The 22467-nt window shown below is 46.6% G+C and overlaps 1 protein-coding gene across 1 annotated transcript; it reads left to right on the forward strand.

Moving 5' to 3' along the window:
- The first annotated feature begins 14419 nt into the window (after positions 1 to 14419).
- On the forward strand, positions 14420 to 22301 carry SERINC3 (serine incorporator 3). Its single transcript, XM_086760346.1, has 10 exons — positions 14420 to 14561; positions 15033 to 15194; positions 15665 to 15858; positions 16989 to 17068; positions 17783 to 17920; positions 18769 to 18938; positions 19710 to 19800; positions 20210 to 20387; positions 20787 to 21014; positions 21389 to 22301. Exons 1-10 carry the CDS (start codon positions 14523 to 14525, stop codon positions 21525 to 21527), a joined length of 1419 nt encoding a protein of 472 aa, XP_086616472.1. The 5' UTR covers positions 14420 to 14522; the 3' UTR covers positions 21528 to 22301.
- Positions 22302 to 22467: the final 166 nt, after the last annotated feature.

Here is a 22467-nt window from a genome sequence, read left to right on the forward strand (position 1 = left end):
AGCTGGGAGAACTTGGCTTTCTCAGCCTGCCATCTCGCTGAGCACCAGACACACTCAGAAGCGGTGTCTCTGCCATCCTGCAGCTCTCCCATCACAGATGGGCCCTGGAGCTGTTCAGCGCCGGCGAGGAGCACCAGCCTCTCCTCTCGCCTCGGCACCTGCTGCACAGCCAGACCTGCTCCACCTCCACCAGCCTCGCCACCTCCAGCCAGAATCTGCTTGTGCGTGCTCAGAAACAAGCCATTTGCTGTGATAGATATCCACACCCCTGCCATTGCACGCAGGAAGAGATAAAAACACGAACAAAAGCAGCAGGCAGTGCAGGAAACACCCTGATGACAATAACAAGGCACAGAGGAAGGAGAACAGTTCTCCACGGAGCAAAACATACCCATGCTCGGCACATCCCTAAACTGACCTTGTGTAGCTCTGCCTCCCAACTCAATTCAGTTTTATTTCAAAACCAGCCCGGGGAAGCCAGTTTGGTTTCCTGAGATGCATCACTTGGCAGAAAGCCATCTTTCTCCAGTGCTTTTGGGTCACGCGTTACTACTTACCCGAAGGTAACGGTAAGGGATTCACCACAAGGCCCTGCCTGTCTTCATGAGATGCAATGGAGGGAGGAGGGACCAGCACAGCCTCGGGATGTTGCTACGCTGGCCTGGCCGAGGCTGTGGTTTTGTCTTTACTCCAGCTCATATTTGAAAGTGATCCAGAGGGCTACAGCTTTACACTGATGCTAGGACTGGGGGACTTGAAGGCCAAATCTGGTAAGGATGCAAATGCTGCACCAGCAGCCCAGGCGTTTTCTTGGCAGCCTGTGGCCAGTGCTGTGACAGAACATGAAATATATATCAATGGTAACAACAACGCACTTCTAAAAGCTGGCAGCATCTGTACTTTTTAAGTAAGAGGCGTACTAACTATTTGTCGTACTCAAATCTCCCAGTCCCGTGTGTCTGGTCTGAGAACAACCCTCCAAAGCACCCATCAAGGAGTCCGTCCTTTCCTGCTCACGCCCGCATGTCCTTACAGTGACCTCCTCATCCAGGACTATCCCCTACAAGAACTGGTCAAACATTTTCCATCAAAACTCCTTTTAAGTAGAAAAATGCAGTTAAAGATTTTCTGCAGAACATATCTTGTTTGTTTGTTTGTTTGTTTGCTTTTGCAAAGGAAAAAAAAAAACAAACCCTAAGATGCTAAAAAGTTTGCCTGAAATCCTGACCCATCAGGATATAAATGCATAGCTTTCAGTGATGTTTTTCTCTGGAAATGCACCCTAACTTCTAGCTAATGCTCAGGTTCACGATCTCTTGTCCCATTGCTTTGTACACCACAAAACGTTCACCCAGCGGTCTCGGCTGTGAATAAATGCAGTTCCCATCTCGCCACCATGAGAAGATGTTATAGCTGCCTGGCCCGGCACTCTATGCGTGATGGAGCAGCTGCAGCCACCATCAGCCCTTAATGGCTGCCTGTAGCTCTTCTGTGGCTTCTACTTGACTAATTTTGCCTGTCTTTGGAGAGTTTTCTGCTGCCTGTTTCATCCTTCAGCTTTGTACTGTGCTACCCTGCGTGGGCTGGGCCTGTGTTAATGACATTGCTGCTCTGGTCACCGGCAGGTTTGGCTCTGCTCTGGTGGCGGTTGCTGCTGTTGACCATGTTGGTCTGCAGAGAACTGCGGGGATTTTTTTTTTTTTTTTTAGCTCTGCATCAGTGGGATGCGGAGAGCAGCACCCCGGGGAAGGGCTGGTCCTGTGGGTGCCACCTTCACTGCGCTGGTGCGGCACAGGACGAGAGAGCATGGCTCAGGGAAGAGCAAGAAGCTGTCCCACGGGCTGACTGCCAGCCTTTGGCTGGAGGAGGGACAAAGCCGGAGCAATCTCGTAGGCCAAGTGCCAGAATGAGGTGAGAGTATCCCCAAGGGTGCTAACGTAAAGAAACCCACCCTTGGAGTGGTGCCGCGGTGCCGGATTGCGCGCTGCCTGCTCCAGCAGGAAAAACCACCAGCACAAAGGACCCCGCAGGAAGCTCCGAAGCCTAAGGAGACAAGCCGTCACTTCAGAAGGGCCTGACCTGCCTCTGACCTGAATGTTTTTGCAGCCTGAACGTCACTTCCCTCTGATGCAGCGTGCAGCCTTCTCACTAAGAGCAGCTTCCCACTGCATTTCCCAGGCATTGCGCTCGCCGAGTCGCTTGATGTCATCAAGATTGCAAGGAAATGTGAAATGGCACAAGATACACATGGAAAAAATGTGACAACCTGATTTTTTTCCAGACTTCCTCCCCCAAAATAAATATTTTTAATAAGCTTTTGATCAAAAAATATCCCCAGAACATATCTCAACAGTCTGCTTGGGCTCCCTGAGGAAACTGTGGATGTCTTAAGCCATCAAATAACATCTTGCACTTGGAGATTCATGAGAAGAAGAGGAACTGTCAGGTAAAAGCAGCTTTAGTGACAAGCCACTCTTTTTGCTGTCAAAGGACACAGTTTGTGGTTGATGAGGGAAGAGAGAGTGGGTGTCAGGATGCCTGAATTAATCACTTGGCGTTCAGACCCCTTTTGTTTTTATAGAAGTTGCTCATCCAGAAAGGTTCATCAACAAGTGAAACAGGAGAAAAGCTTGTAATGAGGCCAAACTCATTAGTGAACGACCTCCGGGGTCACCTCTATTGGAGGGCAGGGTGGAAGAGTCGAGCCCGGCGCTGGGGAGTCCCTCTCGGCGTGGGGACCGCGGGGACGTGCGCCGTGGCTGCTGGCACGGTGGCTCGGTGCGGGGCTGACATGCCAGCAGGGCAGAGCACACTCAAAAAACTGTTTACTTTGAGCGGGAGCTATTTTTAGTTCCAGTAATCTGTGCAGAGATGATAAAGCTTTTCATTGCCAAGTGAGTGGCTGCACTTTGCTTCTGGGCAATTTCACTCCACCAGCTCGTCCCTTCCCCGGCCACGACGCCCCCAGTGACCTTATCTCCTCTGTCTGCTGAGCCGAACACCTCCAAAAGGTTTCTCCCAGTTAGATAAGTTTGAGTCTCAGCCCAAACTTACTTTCTTTTTCCCTTTTCCCCTAGGGAATGTATTCAGTTTAGAAAATAAATGAACTTTTTTTTTAATAGTCTCTGAAGTTTGGTTCAAAGCCTTTGCTGAAAGCCCATCAGTGGACACGCACCCTCCAATCCTTTAGTTCTGCAAAATTCCTTCTGTCCAAGGGCTCTCGCAAAATAAGTCACTTGATGGTTACCTCTTTGTAGCTGCCCCAAATACCAGCAGATCTCAAACTCCGATCTCCCGGTAAGACAGAGTCATCGGTCAGTGACAGCACTGTCCTACGCCACGTTTGACCCGGGGGGTCCCAAAGCCCGTCAGAAACTCCCGCACCCACTCTGTACAAGAAGCACTTTACCTGCTGCTGATAGGAGAATGCGCGGCAACTGGCTGGCAGCACAAAGACTACAAAACAAGCATAAAGCCTGCTCAGTAAGGGATTTGTTTGTGTAAAGGAATCCAGAAGCTTCTTCAGTGTAAACCCACAAAGGTCACGCATCCAGCACATGCTTCACCAGAAAATCACCCCACTGGTGAAAGCTTTCTTGTTTGGGATACAGGGTGAACAGCAACATCGCTGTCAGCTCAGGGACGGATTCCAGGGGGGCAGAGAATACGCAAGTATGAACTAAGTAGGTTCGTTCTGCTTGCTAGGAAGGGTCAGATGTACAGAAAGCACTAAGAATGATTGTCAGGATGACAAGGTGCAACCAGAGTTTGCTTAAGTTGATTGTGAGTGCTCGGGGCTGGCTGGTGGGGAAGCGGGAGATCCTGAGGGGTCTGCGCACAGGTCCTGCTTCCCTTCGTCCCTCTGCTCCTGCTGGATGGGGTAGCTGGAGGAAAACAAGTAGCAGGCTGGGTTGGCAGTTGTGCTTCTCCCTTCTGGAGAGCAAAGGGGTATGCTATTAAATGAAAAGAAAATAGTCATCTCTGTCAGCCTTGTAATATATACCAGAGCCACCCAGCCAACGGTGATGGTTTTTCGCCACTGCTTGGCAGCCAGACAAGGATTCCTGTTGCAGATATGCAGAAGCCATGTAAATATTTTGATCCTGATTTGTGCTCTCAGCTAAAAGGGCTTTCACATGATTTTATTCCACGGACTCTATATGGAGTACTGCTTTGGAAAGGTGACAGATCAAACCCAGGTTATTAGTTCTCTGTGTTGAGTCAAAGGATGCCATCTCCAGGCTTCACCATATACACTCGCTCTCTACCAAAGGTCAGGAAAAAATCAGCCTAACCTCCTGGCATGATTCTCAGTCCTGTGTTGGCTCGTTAAGGGGGTATGTGTAATTAGATGCTGTCTTGTGAAGCAGCTGGCCACTGAGCTCAATAAGGCTGTTCCTGTGTCTTGTGCCATCCTGTGCCCTTAAACACAGCGCCGTTTATCTCCTGTAGCTGTTCCCAAGGCCATAAAGACTCGGATCGGGGAGGTGCAGCACCCCTGCGATTTGGTCTGAGAGCAGCAGGAGTTCAGGGCGCTCCATGGGAAGGGCTCCATGTTCTGGTCAGGGAACAAAATATTCTGTTTGTGCTGACAGCGTACATGAAATAAAAACAGGGTTTGCCTAGTGCCCTGGGAGTGTTTCGCTCAGGCATTGCATCCAGCCCTCTGCTCCCAGCACCGTATGTGAGCCTGCCCTGGGTTTCAGGCGTTGCCCAGGTGTGCGGTGGCCGACACAGGGAGGTGTAAGCAAAGGTGACGGGGTCACTCTGCGTATTGGGTGGCCCAGAGAAGGGCTCTGCCACCCCGGGGTGGATGCAGGGGCTGACAAAACCCTGCTGTTCCTTACTGACTGTGTGGGCAGGGTATGGTGCTGGCTCCTGGGAAGAATGTGGGATGCTGCGGGGCGTGGGATGTGCCAGAGGGCAGAGCCATCACTTCTCAAGTGATCCTGGTGGTGCTACACCAGTGTCTCGGACTGAGATCCCACACTCCATCCCTGCTGTAGTAGTAGATACTAAGGCACAGTCCCAGCCTCAGAGAGCTTAATCCTTTAAATAACCAAGACAGACAAAAGTAAAGGAAAAGGGGTATTATTGTCTCCTTTTGGCAGTTGGCTGGACAGAAGTGGCAGTTGGCAGTGGAAGGACAGAAGGCTAAATGGCCGCTACAGAGACAGACTATCACCCAGCGCAGAACGTTAACCTTGTCCACACTGTTACTGGCAGCTCCTCCATGTCCCTCGTAGATGGACAGCCTGATGCTGTGGTGGGTCCATGCCAGCAGACCTTCCTCACCTCATAATGGCCAATCTCACTCCCCAGTGCTCTTGAGATGTATTTTATTTACTGCTTTTTGTGCCATGACTATTCCCTTATGGCTATTCTAGCATTTCTGTTTTTTAAAGGGTTCCACTTACTGTCTTAATTCACTGTATGTCTTTCAGATTCTTGCTTTCTCCAAAAGCTGGGCTGGGTTTTTTTTTGGACAGGTGTAAAATTGTCACTTTTATGCAGGATTACAGCTTTTTGGGCACAGAGTTTAATGTTGTCATACAGATCCCAGTTCCCACTCACTTTTGTGGATTAAATAATTTCCTTTTATAACATCTCTCAAGTAATTGTTTTCAGCTTTGTAAAACTTGGCCTGATAAAGCACCAAGTATCTTTCTTCAGATTGTCCATCACAAGAATAATCTAGCAATGACATTTAAATAGACATCAGCTTCTTTGAGCCATATGTTAAAACCTTAGCTCCATACAACCCTGAGTTGGATATCTTAGAAAAGGTCCTGCAGAAGAGCCTTTAATAAAAGCCCACCATCCAGTCTGTCCTGGGTCAGAAAGTTTCAGTTATATTTGATGTAAAAGTCTGGGTTCCTTGCCCTCTAATACTGAATGAGGTGTAAATGCCAGTCACCACCCAAAATACCTGTAGCCCAAATTGCTGCACTGCCTAATAGCTCCTCCCTGCATGCAGAGGTGGCTGCGATATCTGTGACCGGCCACGTATTCTGTGAGCCATTGGTGCAACAGTTACGCCATTATTGCTATATGGACAGGTATATATTTCTGTATTTCAACATATTTCTATATGTTGGCCATCCTGCAAAGGCAGGTTCAAGGGAGTAACCTGTACAACAAGGTGAATATCTGTGAAACGGCCCACCTTACAGATGGGCACTTTGCAAGCTGCCCTTCCCAAGCTGGCCGTAGTTGCTGGGACCCGGCTGCTAAGCGAGGGGATGCTGTACCGAACGGGCACTTGCGTTGCAGAATTGCTACCCCAAATGGCCTCCGCTCTCTCCATCGCTATGGCAACCAGCAGGAGATCTCGCTGTTTGGACAATAGGTGTGTGCTCCACCGCAGCGCTGCCTGCTTTCCTGCAGAAATGAGGGCTCAAACTGAGCAACCAGGAGGGAAAATCCTCTTTATTTTGACTAAGCAGCCTGTTTAGTTATTATTTATCCAAGTCTCCAGGCACTGTAACATACAATTAATAATATCATTAAATCTCAGCAGTCTTCAAGGATGAGTTGAACAAGAATGTAGCCAGTTGGGCACCTAGAAGCATTCCTTTGTGCCTCTTCATCGCTATGGGAAGTTCATCCTCAGCTCTCCGGCAGCTCCACCAAACACACCGCTTCTGTGCTGAAGGCAGAAGGTCACCAGCTTTTCAGTAGCTAAACCAATTTGGGAAGTAAGTCTGCTAGCTGTTGCATTGCTGGCTAACAAGAAATTGTGTGAAACTGAGAACTAGAATTAATGGAATAACAGTCACCCCCTTTTCCCATCTTTATTTGCACTGGGGGAAAAAAAAAAAAGACTTATTGAATCTACTGGTTTATTAGATAAATTTAAGATGCAATGTTAGAGAAACCTCATAGATTTGATATTGAAATGTCGGATGTTGGAGGGAGGAGTGTGTGATCCCACCTGCAAAGCAATTACTAATCTCAAGTAAACCACTACACGGCAGGGATCTTTACCCCAAGGATCAATATGAAGGGGCTTGTGTGCTATGAATTTCATCCTAATTTGCTGCATGCTGACCTCCTCATGTAAACAGGTCATTTTGGCAAGGCTTATGGCATATTTACTGCTATTTGGTCAACGGTACCTCAAACTGGGACACCACCACAGTCCAAACAATCGAGCTGTGCCTGCTAGCTATGGATCCAGCCCAGCGAGAACCAGGAGCTGACACTGCCACTGCCAAGGCAAGTTTGGGAAGCTGTTAGGAATCATCATTCAGCGTTTTCAGTTGGGTTCTTTTAGTTCCAAGCTGGGTAATTACAGCCTCATTATTTTTTCTTTTCTAATGAAGACAAGAGTGCAAGCCAGGCAGAATAATTCCTCCTGCTACCGTTGCCAAGATATGATAGCACATCTACGCCATAAGGAATGTGTCATGGTATCAGTTTTATTAACGGTAAATAATGGCTCTTCAGTTAGGCAACATCTTAAACAATATCTGGTGCCTAACCATAAAATGCTAACTAAATTTCAACCCCTACGGACAGATAATTGAGTCGAGATTACCACTGCCCAGCACATTCTTCATCGGCCAGCATGTGTCTGGTTTTGCACGTTATTTTCTTCACTGAAATTAATATCCAACTTCAATCAGACTTTCATGCTAAAACCACAAAAACTCATCTAAAAATGAGACATCAAAGTTCCCACGACAGTAAGCAGAGGCCAGGGCTAAGGGAGCGGTGGCAGGTCAGACATCAGACAGCAGCGATTCACCCCATCTGACCATCTTCACTGGCGAGAGAGAGCGCGATATGTGCCATGGCTCAGACACTTCCCTTGTAGGCAGCGAGATGAAACCCATCCAAGCAGGAAAGGAAAAGAGACACCTCGTTTATACTGTCGTATCTCACCTAAGGCTCTGTATTCTTGCAGGGACTGTTTCTCAGCCCAGAAGCCACTGCTAGTGCAGTGACAATTTCTGACACAGACGTGGGCACCAGTGTGTCCATTTCTGCTTTGCTTTGATGGCTTTTGCACGAAATTGTTTCAGGATCGTAACAATACTAAATACATGTTGGGGAAAAAAACAACTTTGAAAAGAAAATATCCACAAGAACTGTGTAGTGGGCCTGTGGAGGCATTGGGTTCTGCACAAGCCCCTAAAAACACAGCCACAAATACAGTTAGACAAGCACACGTTTTAATTAAAAATTGTAAGCCATCCTTTAGAGTCTGAGAAATCCTTCTGCCATTATCTCACAAAGACAGCCAATTCAGAACGGAACTATTAGTTACATTAGGGAGAAACAATTAATTAGAGGGAAACAACTCTGCCACTGAAACACCTGCGGAGGGCAGGCTTAGCAAGGCGCCCTGCTTTTGTTTCCTATGGACGCTCTAAATTTTGCGATAACATCACACCCCCAGCGTACGTTTTGAAAATGTGCGTGTGTGGATTTGTAGTAGAGGTTCAGAGTTCTCAAGCGTGTTCTGCAGCAGGAAGCTGGTTTGTAAGCTCCCCTGACAAACCAACACTCAGCCCTCAGTTCTTCCTCTTCCTTCCCTTCCAGAATTAAGCCTGTGGCTGTTTTGGCCCCCTGCACGTGGACGCGGTGAATACTGAGCCTTGTCAGCTCCTGCCCCACACTGCCGGCAGGAAAGCGCTTGATTTGGGCTCTCTCGGGCAACAACCCCATTGAACCCAGGGACGCGACTAGAGATGGTATTGTATTATTAGACTGCCCTAGGGTACTTTTTTTCTAAACCATCTAGGATGGGAAAAACGTTTATACTAAGAAGAATGCCATGATTTACTCTCCAACTCCACAGAGGTTCAGAGCAATCAGAAAAGAGTTAACAGCACAGCCACCCCCAGTCATATTTCAGAGTTTCTAAATACAGAGTTCCTTTCTGATCTGGGTGCCCATTTTTGTTATCTTAAAAGTATTTCTGGAACTCTTGGCCAGCTTTAAACAAACAAACAGGGAGAAATTTTTCTGAAGATAACGCAGCCGAGAGTGTTTGGTTAATGAGTCTTTCTGAGTTGAAGGATTTCGTTTTTAGACTTCACTTCTTTAAAGCTTGTGAACAGAGGAAAAAATTTCTCTGGAGATGTTAAATCACACAACCATCCCAGCTATTGGCTTTGGAATAACAACCATTCCACTTAGCAAATATCTAACGTGGGAAGGGATTTATCTGACGCATCTATATGATCATGTGAACTTCTTCCTCAAGGAGAAACAGTCTCTCTGCTGGAGACACAAGGGGAAGGAACTGTTTTCCCTTCTTTAAAAAAATACAACAACATAAGCAACTGTAACATGCTAAATGCTTCCTGGCACAAGTGCAAAAATGCAACATCTGAAATGTCAGCTGCTACGCTGGGAGGATTTATGAGAAAAAACTATTTCCTAGCTAGAGAGTATCTTGGAAAGCAGCAGCAGCAGCGTGAGGGACAATGGAAAAAGAGGGAAAAAGAAATCTCCAGCTAAAAGAAATGACCATGGCCAGTATGAACCTGTATTGCTCTTTTTAGTACGACAAAAAAAAAAAAAGGGTCAGACACTCATCTGATTTTATGCTGTGCGGAAAGATGAACAAACAGCGCCTGCCATGGCTCCAGGATACGCTGGTTTTCTCACTCTGCATATTGACTCACGTAGTTCTGCGGCTCACCTAAAGCCACACAACTCGTCACTGCCTGAGGCAGGATTAAATCCAGAAATTCCTGACTTTTCCTCCCACTGTTGTTTCACTAGAAGCTGCTCTGCTGCAGCGATCCTTGACACGAGAAGGCTGGCCAGCTGGATTTCAGTGCAGGCTCTCATGGGAGAGATGGGGTCACAGAGACAGGGGAAATAAATCCTGGCTTAATTAAAAAAAAAAAATCAGGCAAGGAAAAAACATTTGAAACAATAAACTCAGCAACATTTGTAAGGGTGCTTGGACAATGCTTAAGTAGAAGACTGCCTTGCTTTCTGGCTACCCACTCTTGAAGTGGCTACTTAAAAGCAGAAACCTTGATGAGCCCAGCCTGAGGTGCTCTAGCATCAACCCTGAGCCTAGATCAGCATCGCCAGGCGGAGCAGGGGCTGATGCTCGGCTCTGCACTAATGCTGTCTCGCCTACATCTGGAGAAGGTGCCAAGGTCCAGCAATGCCTCTGGCTGCAAGGCTCCTCCTGGCACGGTTTGCTGGCGCAGGGCTGAGGCTGCCAGCCCCTCCTGGGTCAGATCCTGCTCCCCAAAGGGCCCTGCCCGATCATCCCGTGCTGTCTGCAGGGATACCACCTTCACTTGTTGCAAAAGACCACCTCTCACTGCCTCCTCCTTCTTACCAGCCATCTGTTGCCAGTCCTTTCCATGGTTCATTCACAGACGTCACTGCAGATCTTTCATACAAAATATTCCCTCCAGTATATCTCCATTTGTGGTGGTGGTTGGTTTTTTTTTAATAAGCTTTTACTTAATGTTATTTAAATACTTTTCAATACGTTTAAGTTTCATGAACACTTCCGTAAATAAGGAGATGAAACAGCTCAGTAATATAATTCCAGGGTATTGGCTACAGATGAACATTTCTCCCCATCTGTTTTACCAGTAACCTAAACTAACGCAGTTTCCAGACCAGAGCACGTGATCTATCTAAAGTGAACTGAAGTCAGTGAAAAGGTCTCTGGTGACACATAAGGACTTAGAGGACATTGAACAAAGGTGTCCTATAAAATAAATTTCTGGCCAAACAAAACTGGCAAGATTACAATTCCTCTGTCATAGCAGCAGTGACTCATCCAGTTGCATAGTCACTTGGTGTGAAAAAGAAAACAGTTACTCAATCTCTCAGGGATTCAGACACAGAAGAATATATTATGCAAGTTTTAGCAGCGTTACCAACGGCCTTGAAGTGCACAACTCTACTATGACTCTCACTCAGCTCAGCAGATCACAAATAAGATGACTCACGTATCCATGACATGATAGGAAAACACAGTCTAAGGAGTGCAGAGGCAGGTGCTAATGCAGTCACAGAGCACGCAGGCAGGGGAAGATGAGAATTTTAAAATCGTGAGCAAAGGACTGCGGAGAAAAGAAGCTTGCATATTTGAACACTGAAGAGTGTGGACTAGGTTGTTTTTTACTGATCTCAAATTGCAGGGGCTTGTGAGTGTAAAGCCAGCCTGTGTGCAGAGGAGAGCCACGCTGCTGGCACCGGTCACCTGCGCTTCCCTGGGGAATGGCAGCAGGCGGCACACGTTGGCCTTTGCGTGTCCGTGGTGAACGAGTCCCTGTATCTACAGCACGCGATTAGATTAGACCCCAGTGGAAGTCATCTGAGAGCTCCATAAACTTAACCATATTTATACTTGGGAGAGCTTTCTGCCCCGCTGGAACACCATGGTTTTGTAGAAACTATTAACTCTGACCATTTAAAGACTTAATTAAGCCCACCGGTGATTTCAGCCACAGCAGTATTTTGTCTGTTGTCTAATGACTGACTTCCTCGCAGATGGAGGACTTTGACAGCTGCTCGCAGAGCACGGTTCAAGATCTGGATTGTGGAATACAGTTGAACCCAGAGCCTGAACCAAGCAACTGGAAAAGCAGTTGTCCCTAAAGAGAACTCTAGTTCTTTATGCTCTGGAGATCCAATCAAAGTACAGTTATAAGTGCTGTTTAAAGCCAAACACTGTGCAGAAGTCCAGTAATTAGGAGGGTTAAATTAGAAAGCTGACGCCGATACCTCACAATTTGGAGGTTTATACAGGCTCCAGAGCACGGTAAGATGTTTAGACCTGTATATGGGTCAAGGCAACGCTACTGTGGAAACACAGACTACATATGATTTTTTAATGTTTACAGCCATTCCAATTTGCAGTTCCCTTCCTCTGACTGAAAGATTCTGGATGGTCAATGGATTCTTCGATTACAACCTGCAAGGATCTGTTACCTGCAAAAATACAGCCCATGCAGAGCAGGGACCCTCAAATACCCTGGGGAAGATCAGGAAAAGTTCTGCGTTTTGTTATCACAAAAGGGAGACCCTTGAGATTAACAAGAATAGCACTAACGCATAAGCTTGAGTGGCATTTTTTTTTATGAGCTCATTTGCACAAAGAACTGCAGAGAACTACTTTCAAATTACTGTATCTGACACATTCCCTTTAAATATTACCTAATTTCAAGGGTTTGGTTCCAGGCATCTCAACTAACCTATAGATACGTATGGGATGTAACGTATAGATCCATAAGGGATGCACCATTTTATTCTGCTGTCAGAACCGATTAACATACCAGAGCAGGGTATTTTTGCACGGACTAGGATAACCTCCTGCCGTATCCTGTCTCGTTCCTGTAGCCGACAGTCACTGGGCTGACTTCATCCTTATCTCCTGTTAAACACGTGTGGTTTGAGGTGATGTTACGCAGAATCAGAAGGGGTTTACGTTGGGAAGTAAAATGAGCACTCGGAAATCTCCTGTTACGTGGACAGTGGAAGGAAAAAGCTTTTTATCTGGATCCTTTGTCTTTCCCTAGCGTAATCCAGTGGAGGATCCCACAGCACTTAACAAAACTGTTAGTCTCATAAATTTCCTGTGAAGAAAACATTCTCAAGACTCAGGATTTAGCTGAGTTTCATCACTACATTAGCAATACACCTGTGAAAGTATTTACTCAGAATTACTGGGAAGGGAGCACAGAATTTTGAATTGTGCCTCTATTCTGCATACATTCGTGTGAAAAAAAACCAGTGAAATAGCAGGGATGTGGCAACAACCTTCTTACCGATCCAGCTGGTGCACCCAAAAGGGTAATAAAAATATGCTAATAATAAAGGCTCGTACATTATCTGAAGGAAGCATGGTTTCAGTGATTTATGCTGTGATCTTTTTCTGAAAGAAGCCTCTATGTCTTCATGAATGAGGCTGATTACAAGAGAGATGATACTGTTAACATAATGTTCATATATTCTGAATGTTAAAGCTGCTGTGGAAAATAAGTGGCAGGTTTACTGGATGGTTTTTGTCATTTCTTGGCAATTTTAGATGGCAATAAAGCTGTCATTCTGACTACTTGTTGCTTTCTGTGATGGAAGCAGGTTTTTCGTAAAAGGGCCCGTGTGAAGGAAAGAAAACTCTGACACAGTGGGAAGTGATGTGCAATCGCTGAAATTGCTATAGCTGGAATGTATCCTGTAACTCAAACCGGTCAGTTCTGACCCTGCCCTCTGACATTTTGCAACACTAATGCCAATTAAAGAGCTCCAAACTGCTTTCCTAACCTTCTGTGTAAACTTTTGTCACCTTGTCGCTGTTGTTATATCCTCACAGCCACCTCTCATCCCTTTCATTTGCCCCCAGACTTCAGCGATGAGGGCTGCAGTCACTCAGCTGTTTCTCTCTAACTCCTCCAAACTGCAAGTCGTGCAGCATGCTGGTAATCCAAAACCAGAGAGGCCCCTGCGCTCCGGGCAGCAGCAGAACAATGTCTCTTTTCACATGGTTCCTTTCCCCTTCCGTTTTGAAGGAGACCATCTCCAGGTTTTACAGCCCCTTGAAAATACGAACGGAGCCCAGCGTGAGCATCTCTGCGAGAAACCAACCCCACCTCTGAAAGGCTCGGGAGCTTTCCCGCTCGCACCCAGAGCCCTGGTACGACATTGCACAGGCCAAAATGCAGGGGCGCTGTTCAGTGCTCAGCAAAAAAAAAAAAAAAAATAGGGGCAGCAGCATGAGGTGAGCTCGACGGCGGGACAGGAATGGGAACGAACTGCAGATTGCCCCCCAAACAGCTCCGAGAGGCCGAGCAGGCCTCTGGGCCCCAGGCAGGGTGGTGACAGCCGTGTCGCCGGCCCGTGAGCCACTGCTCGCACCCCCGCGGCCCACACGGGGCCGTACGTGAGGTGGCAGGAGGCCGCCCGCCCGCTTCCTTGGGAATCCCGGCTGTCACGGTTGGTCCGGTGAGGTCAGCGCCTCAGCGGTGACGCGGCTGTAACTCATACAGCTCCAGCGCAACCTCCGCACGGACGTGACGCTTGTCACCGCGCCCGGTGACGCCCTGTCCCCTCGGCCACCGCCCGCCCCGGCCCGGGCCCTGCCCGCCGCCATGCCGCCTGCCCGCGCTGCTGCCATGGCAACCGCCGAGGGCCACGGCACCGCCTAGCGCCCCCAGCGGCCGCAGGGAGAAGGAGGTATGGTATGGCTGCAGGGCCTGCCGATCAGCCCAGCTCATTGGCTGTGCTGCCGGAGAAACCGCCCACTCCCTGTCCCGTTTGACCAACCAGAGCCCTTATATCCACCTCACGTCGGAGAAGGCGGAACAAGCGTTCATAAACAACAACCTCCCCTCCCGCGCTCTTCGCCGTCCCTGTCGGCCCTCCTGCTGGCGCGCGGCTCCATCCTGCCTTCTCATTGGCGGACAGGCGCTTCAGAGCTCGCCAGAGTGGCGGGCACAGCCAATGAGCGGCGCCGGCGCTGCAGGGCGGTCGCCTGACGGCGCGGGGTGGGGGCGGAAGCAGGAAGTGGCCGGAGAGGTGTCGGCGGCGCCATGGGGGCAGCGCTGGGGGTCTGCTCGCTGGCCAGCTGGGTGAGTGCCGGCGGGGGCTGCCGCGCCGAGCCCCCCCCTTCCCCCCGCAGCCCCTCGGGGGGCCGGTGCCCCCGCTGGCTGCCCCTCCGCGGCCGTGCGGGCAGGAGCCCGGTCCCGTGGGCTCCGGAGAACAGGGAGCGGCCTGCGCCCCGCGGGGAGAGCGGGCGCCCCGCGGCAGCTGCCCTGCTCCTTCCTGGGCTGGCCGGGAGGCGGTGGCTGGCGCGGGGCCTGCCCTTGCGGAGGCGGCGGCGGCGGCAGCAGAGCCCGGGCGGGTGAGGCAGGTTATCGACGGGTGTTTTGCAGCCCGGTGTCAGTCAAACGCTGACTGGACGGTTTGTCTGGGTGGTCGGGCAGAGAGCAGAGTGTCTTTGGGGGGGTGGGGTGGGTGGGTTTTCCTCTCCCGGTGTCGTTGAGCACCCCGGTGCCAGCCCCGAGGGGATTGTCCTTACTGTTCGTGTCTCTGTCCTTCAGATTCCCTGTCTGTGCAGCGGTGCCTCCTGTCTGCTGTGCCGATGTTGTCCCAACAGCAAAAATTCAACAGTGACGCGTCTTATCTATGCCTTCCTCCTCCTCCTCAGTACAGTTCTGGCCTGCATTATGCTGGCACCAGGGATGGAAGAGCAGCTGAAAAAGGTATGGAGGGTAAAACCTCTTTCTGATTGTTTGCAGAACCATCTCTTGTGCCAACGACTATTGACTCCTTTCCCTTGGAGCGGATTACACGAGAGGCACAAACACCCAAATGTGCCCTGTCCTCCAAGTTCAGAGACTGCGTGTGCTGAACAGCTTCTAGCTGAAACAGCAAATTCAGTGAATGTACGTTTTTAAGTACGTGCCCGGTCTCTGAAACCCCACCAGACCTGGAGATGGCCAGTCGTTATCAGAGGCCTGCTGCTTTGGTATCTTAATCTCCCTGGATGCTTTTTGATGACATGGGGAAAGAAAGATGATAGTAATGTCTCTGCAAGGCTGGCTGAGTACAAGGTCTTTTGTTATCAGATCTCCCAGAAGAGAGCTGACTGACAGCCTTAGCTGTTAGAGTGCTTGAAGAATGCAATTGCAAATACAGATGTGAATTCGCAACTAAATGTGTTTTTACTCAGATACCTGGATTTTGTGATGAGGGCCTTCATACTCGGATACCGCATATGGACGGCTTTGTCAGCTGCGATGTGTTTGTGGGATACAGAGCTGTCTATCGAATCAGCTTTGCCATGGCAGTGTTCTTCTTTCTCCTCTCTCTGCTCATGATAGAAGTGAAAACAAGTAACGATCCGAGAGCCTCGGTACACAATGGGTATGTGTGTGAGCCAGCTGTCTGCTCTCCCAACTTGTTTCTTTTTTTCTCCTCTCTGTTTTCTTTGCTAAACACAGTGGCATTGACAGCCTTGAGTTTCTTCTGAACTGAATACAAAGTAACACTTTGGTCTCCTAACACGCATCCTATTTATCTGTCATGTTCAGTGTACTGATAACGGTAAGCCGGATGTCACAACTCATGCTCTGAGGTTGGGTAACTGAAGGAGCAGCCCTCTGAGCACCCCTCTGTGTTTCCACAGAGCTGCTAGATTTCAGTTGTTTTGTATCTCCTTCCTTGCACTGACTCTTTTGATTGTTCTCTAGGCTAGTCTGACTCAGTAATCCAGCAGAAACTGATTTCCGAGTCACTGATTTAACTGGGCCAGTTCTGGGGTAGATTACTGAATTATCATAGAGTCATTTAATTTGAATGGGACCTTGGGAGATCCAACCCCCTGCTCAGAGCAGGACCAAAGCGGAGTGGGTTATTCGGGATCTTGTCTAGCTGAGTTTTGAATGTCCCCAAGGATGGGGATACTTCAACCTCTCTGGGCAACCTGTGCAATTTTTTGCAATATCTAATTGTAGCTTCTCTTTTTGCTACTTGCATACATTGCCTCTTGTCCTTCCACTGTGCACGTGCGAGAAGAGTCTGGTTTTGCCATCTTTACACCTTTCTTCCAGGCAGTTGAAGACAGCAATTAGTTCTCCCTTTTTCCTTCTCTAAGCTGAACAGCGTAGAGTTAGCCTTCCTCCCTGCAAGGACGAGCTGCTGACTCACGTTCTGTTTGCTGCAGCAGGAGCTCCTCTTTCAGCAGCGCTTTCTAGCCAGCTGGCCCCCAGTCTATCCTGATGGACAGGGTTTTTCAGTCCCAGGTGCAATGCTCTGTATTTGCTTTTGTTGAACTTTGAGGTTTCTGTCAGTCCATGACTCCAATGTACTGACTGTTACTTCGCCCTCTCCCCTTCATTGGGCGAACATCTTTATCTATAATCCCACAACTTTTTTTTCTTTAAATTTCTGTTAGACACTCATCTATGTACAGCAAGCTGCTTGCAGATGATGTAAAGCATGACTATTTTGTGCAGAGTAAGACCAATATTTTCAACTCCTATCTTCTTTTACAGGTTCTGGTTCTTCAAAATAGCAGCCATTGTGGCTATCATGGTTGGAGCGTTTTACATTCCTGAAGGGCCCTTCACAAGAGGTACAGTTAATATGGCATTGTGGAATTCTGTTTAATAAACTCAAACCTTTTCACAGACTTACCAGGCTATAGTTGTGGTAGTGAAAGATGTCTTGTAGAAGACAGATTCTGTCCTACTTCACTGGGGTATCTTGGTTCATCCAGTATTCTGGTGACCACCTGAAGTTACGGCAATAAGCAATCTCTTTTCAAGTGCATAGGTGTTGTGTATTAATAATTCGGTACGCCATGACACGATTGCTACTGGGCTGGGTCTTCTGACACTCTTTAGAGGCAGCTCAGAACACTGACAAGTGCTAAATACTTCCCTAGAGTCTCTGAAAAATCTGTGCAAGAAACCTTTTACTGTCTGGCCACATCACAGGAACCTGAAAGGGCTGTTGATCCTCAAAGAGATAGGGCATGATGGTACTTCTGTACACAAAGATGTCTTGTGTTAGACCTCGTGTTCATTCTGAAAACATGTTGGGCTGAACATTCCCGTGCTCAGCTTGACTAGCAGAGGCTGCACCCTTGAAATAGCTGGGGCTCCTTGCATGCTCCTGCAGGACGGGGCCAAATTGATTAACAGTATCTGCATTTCTGAATATAGGTTCAGATTTTTTCATTATTTGTCTGTATTACAATTAGGAGCACTTTATTTATTTATATTTTTTAAACTGGGGTAGCATGCAGATGAAGAAAGCTAACTGTTTTTCTTGCTCCCTTTTCTAGCTTGGTTTGCTATTGGTATTTTTGGAGCCTTCTGCTTTATTCTTATCCAGCTGGTGCTTCTTGTGGACTTTGCTCACTCCTGGAATGAGAGCTGGGTTGAGAGACTGGAGGAAGGAAATTCTAAATGTTGGTATGCAGGTAGGAATCTTAACCTGTAAAGGATTTGTTTCTGCTGGCCAGTACTCCACAGAATATAACTCACTAGTTTGCAGACATACCTATAATTACACTCCACAATCTCCTTGAGTCACTACTGTAAACGTTCGGAATGAATAGCTGCACTGTTGCCTTTTGTCTTATTAAATAAAATGCAGAATATCCTAGGCTTGTGATTAGCAGATCTGACAGTCATAATAAACAGCACTTGGCAAGTTTGCAGTGCGAATGCAGAGCTCGTAGCCTGGTTCTCTTCAACTCTCGCTTTGCTTTGCCACCTCCCCTGCTGAGGTCCTCGGGAAGTCAGCTATGTCGATGACAGCGGCTGCAGTACAACACAAAGCATGCCTCAGGACAAGCTCCCAAGCTGACCACTAAGTTACAAAGTGCTAATTGTTGTGGTTCTTTGCTCATAGCTACAAATGCTGCAACAGCATTTTGTAGCTTCTTACAAAGAACATAGCAGAATGGAAATGAAAATGGGTGGCCTCTGGCATGGAAGGGGGAATTCAGGGCTTGTAAATAGCCCATGAGAGGTGTGCAGAAAGCACTTTCATTTTGACACTGTGGCTTGACATCAGTTAAACCAATTAAACTGCTTCTGAAAGGCAAGTCTTATTCCCCTGATGGCAGCATTGGCTTTCCTCTGAGCTACACTACTTAGTAAGCCAAAGAAGAAATTTAGCTGTACCTAATACAAATTTTCTGAACTATACTTCCAAGTGAGGAAGAGACACTGTCTCTTTACAGTGGCAGCTGGTCATTAAATCACCTTACATGTACTGTTAAACTACATGCATATTGTAACAGTTAATTTATTTTCCTTCCAGCTCTTCTGTCCTGTACAAGCTTGTTCTATGCCTTGTCAGTGGTTTTTGTTGTGCTGTTCTATGTTTTCTACACGAAGCCTGATGACTGCACTGAGAACAAGTTCTTCATAAGCATTAATATGATCCTGTGCATTGCTGTCTCCATCGTTTCTATTCTTCCTAAAGTTCAGGTACTATTTTTTTTTCTCTGCTATTTACTTCTGACCTACAAACCAGGGAAGTAAGAAAGACGTAGTACCAGTTCAGTCAGACATAAGAACTTTAAAATTTAATTATCATAGCTATGCTAGCTAGGAACATTTAAAAAAAACACACACACACAAAAAAAAAAACAAACAAAAAAAACCCAACAAACCTTGCTCTGAAACCAATGCATTATGTAGTGATGTTATCCTGATGAGACTTGTTTTTTGGCTAAAATTGTTTTGGACTTTGTTTCCATGTGGGGCACTACTGGTGTGGTTTTAGTGGTGAAGGTTTTGGCAGAACAGAGAAACCTGTTACAAAGAAGAAAAATAAGCTGGGAATGTATTGGCTTAATACTGTGGCTTTGAAATTTTGGTGTGTTTAATATGAGAGGAAGCTTGCATGTTACTGGATTCTGAACTGGTATTGCTCAAATCACATTCTAGATTCATATCTACAAAACTGTTAAGCAAGTTGGCATTAACTCAGTAAGAACCCATATCTGAGTCTTTGGCACAGAAAAACTGGATCTGGTTTGCTTATTCCTTCCACGTTTGCGTTGCTCACTGCATAAATTGTATTACTCTAAGGAGTTTCTTCCAGTCTTGTAAACATAGAACAAAGCGCAATGCCTTTCTAAAAAATAAAGTTTTTCACACTAGTAATTGCTGAATCTGTAGCAGTAGGGTAAAATTATCCAACTGTAGGTAAAACTTGCCCTTCTGACCTTGGCTTGCTCTTCTGTCTTTGAACAGGAACATCAGCCTCGCTCTGGCCTCCTCCAGTCCTCTGTGATCACGCTCTACACCATGTATCTCACTTGGTCAGCCATGTCCAATGAGCCTGGTAAGCAACAGGCTGTCTTGAGTAACATATTTTGGTGTGAAAGCAGAAGCTGTTGACAGGGTTTGTAGGTATTGCAGATCACTGTGGGATTGCTGATCTGTCTAGATAAAATCTAGTGAGGCAGGAAAGCTGACTTTACTGAAACCATCAACTTCCCTTTTTCCAGAAGTAAACTGGGGTATTTGTGAGGGGAAAGACAACACCGTCAGGTCACTCTGATTTTATTTATTTATTACACCCTTGCCTAGCTCACGGAAAGGAAAAATATTGCATGCTGTTGCTGCTTCTGGGGAATTGAAGAGATAGCAGTTTAAAGGGAATGAAAAACTGCTAGCTGATCTGTCATCTTTTCTTAGCTAAATGCTGTCAAATCTCATCTCTCTTTAATTTGCCTTGCAATCCCTTTCAGAACGAAGCTGTAACCCAAGTTTGCTGAACATCATTACCCAGATAGCTACACCCACAGTCGTTCCAGTGAACACCACTGTCGTACCTGCTACTCCAGCTCCGCCCAAGTCCCTACAGTGGTGGGATGCCCAGAGTGTTGTTGGATTGGTTATCTTTGTCCTTTGCCTCTTGTACTCCAGGTAGGACCTGCACTGGTATCAAATGATAAACCATTGAGATTTGTCTGCTTTTTTTGTTTGAATCTGAGTCCAGTGAAAAATGTACCAGCTGCAGTCTCAGGCCCAAGCCAAAAAAGGCTGCGTTCTGAAACGTTGGTGAGGATAGGCTTTATGAGCCCAATTCAGTTAACAGAACAAAATATGTTACAAGACCTGGACTAGGAACACTGTTTAATTAGATTAACAAAAGCCTGGATGAAAACAAATCTCTTTGAGGAGCTTCCTTGTGTTTCTAGATGGATTTAAAAAATGTTATTTGGTAGTCCCAGACTTTCACTATGGTCTGTTGCTTGCTTTCTTAGCAACCATAGCTAACTGCAAAGGGAGATTTTAACCATGCCTGTCTTTGTTACACTGCAGCATTCGCTCTTCAAGTAACAGCCAGGTGAACAAGCTGACGCTGTCTGGGAGCGACAGTGCCATCCTGGAGGAGACTGTGGGAATAGGCAGCGGGTCTGCAGAGGAAGGAGAAGTGCGCCGTGTCATGGATAATGAGAAGGATGGCGTTCAGTACAGCTACACCTTCTTTCACTTCATGCTCTCTCTTGCCTCTCTTTACATCATGATGACACTCACTAACTGGTACAGGTAAGAGCAAGACAAAGTGATGGGTTGTGTGTACCAGCCAGTGTTTCTGGGTGGACAGGAGCCTCCTGCCCTCTAGGCTACTCCTGCTCAGCTGGTTAAGGTGCTGTCTCTATGCCAGTTGCATTAGAGTTGCACCTTCTCAATTTTGTGTTACTGAATTAAGATTAAAAAGGCAAAATCAGCAGCTGTAGTCCTAGTGGACTGCTTCACAGCTACAAGGGCAGTAAATGTAGCTACCATCCTTCAGACAGGCAAGTAGCAGGACAGATACATACGAAACTGGCTTGAGTTCTAACTTCAGATTCATATGAAAGGTAGCACGGAATAGTGGTGAGTGCCTTCTCTATCTATTAATTGACTTCTTTACTTTTTAGCCCTGATGCAGATTTTAAAACGATGACCAGTAAGTGGCCAGCCGTGTGGGTGAAGATAACCTCCAGCTGGGTTTGTCTCCTTCTTTATCTTTGGACCCTAGTGGCTCCTCTTGTCCTTACTAACAGGGACTTCAGTTAAACTGCTGCACCTGTCGGAGCTTACAGAAGTGGGGAACTATTTGCTGAAAGCCAAAATGTTCATGTATTGCTTTAGTTGTACTGTTACTGTTTCTTATGTTAATATGAACATGCAGGGAATAGAAAGTTATGTATTGCATAATGCTTGATGCAGGATCAAAATTATTATCAGTTATCTATTTTAATCTTCAGTCATGGTTATCTTATTACTGCCTTTTTAAAATTCACTACAGCTATGCTGTCAAAGCACAAAAGAAAATATCTACTAGGTTGTGGCTATTGGACATTTCTCTTGAATAGAAGTAACACTTAACTAAATATGAAGTAATATATTTTAAAGAACAATTATATTCAGCATAATGCACTAGTATGCTAACGCTTCAGTTCCTAGAAGTGTAAGCCATGCTGCTTGACTTCTACATTCCACTGCAAAAGTTTAATTTAAGTTATACTTACCTGCCTGTGTTGTGGCAGAACCCCCTTATTCCTCACCAAAAGAACAGAACTTCGAGGTTAAAAAAATGGTTAATGCTAATTCCTTTTAAGAACAAACTTGCCCTTTCTAAGAGGCAACTTCTATGGTAACTTCTTTTTTAGTATATTTGCCAAATATTGAATGGTAAATGTATGAGTAGCTTAAACAACTTTATGATTATGGTGGAAAAATAGAGCTCCTAATTGATTTCACTTGTCTAATATGCTTATAAAAATAATGTACATTAAATGATTATTTGCACTGTAAACTCATTTGAATAAAGCAGACTAACTACTGAAACTGGCCCAGCTCTGCTGAGAAGTGTTAAGCAGCAGCAGTTATTCTCCAGTGCGAAATACCACATACAATGATTAAAACATCGTGGATGGTTGTTTGTTAGTTAGTGGATGTTGTTTTCTCCATGCAGCAAATAGTAAGCCATAATATATTTCTTTTGAAACGAACA

Source organism: Chlamydotis macqueenii, chromosome 16 (assembly GCF_036417535.1).
Source record: "Chlamydotis macqueenii isolate bChlMac1 chromosome 16, bChlMac1.mat, whole genome shotgun sequence".
Lineage (NCBI taxonomy): Eukaryota > Metazoa > Chordata > Aves > Otidiformes > Otididae > Chlamydotis > Chlamydotis macqueenii.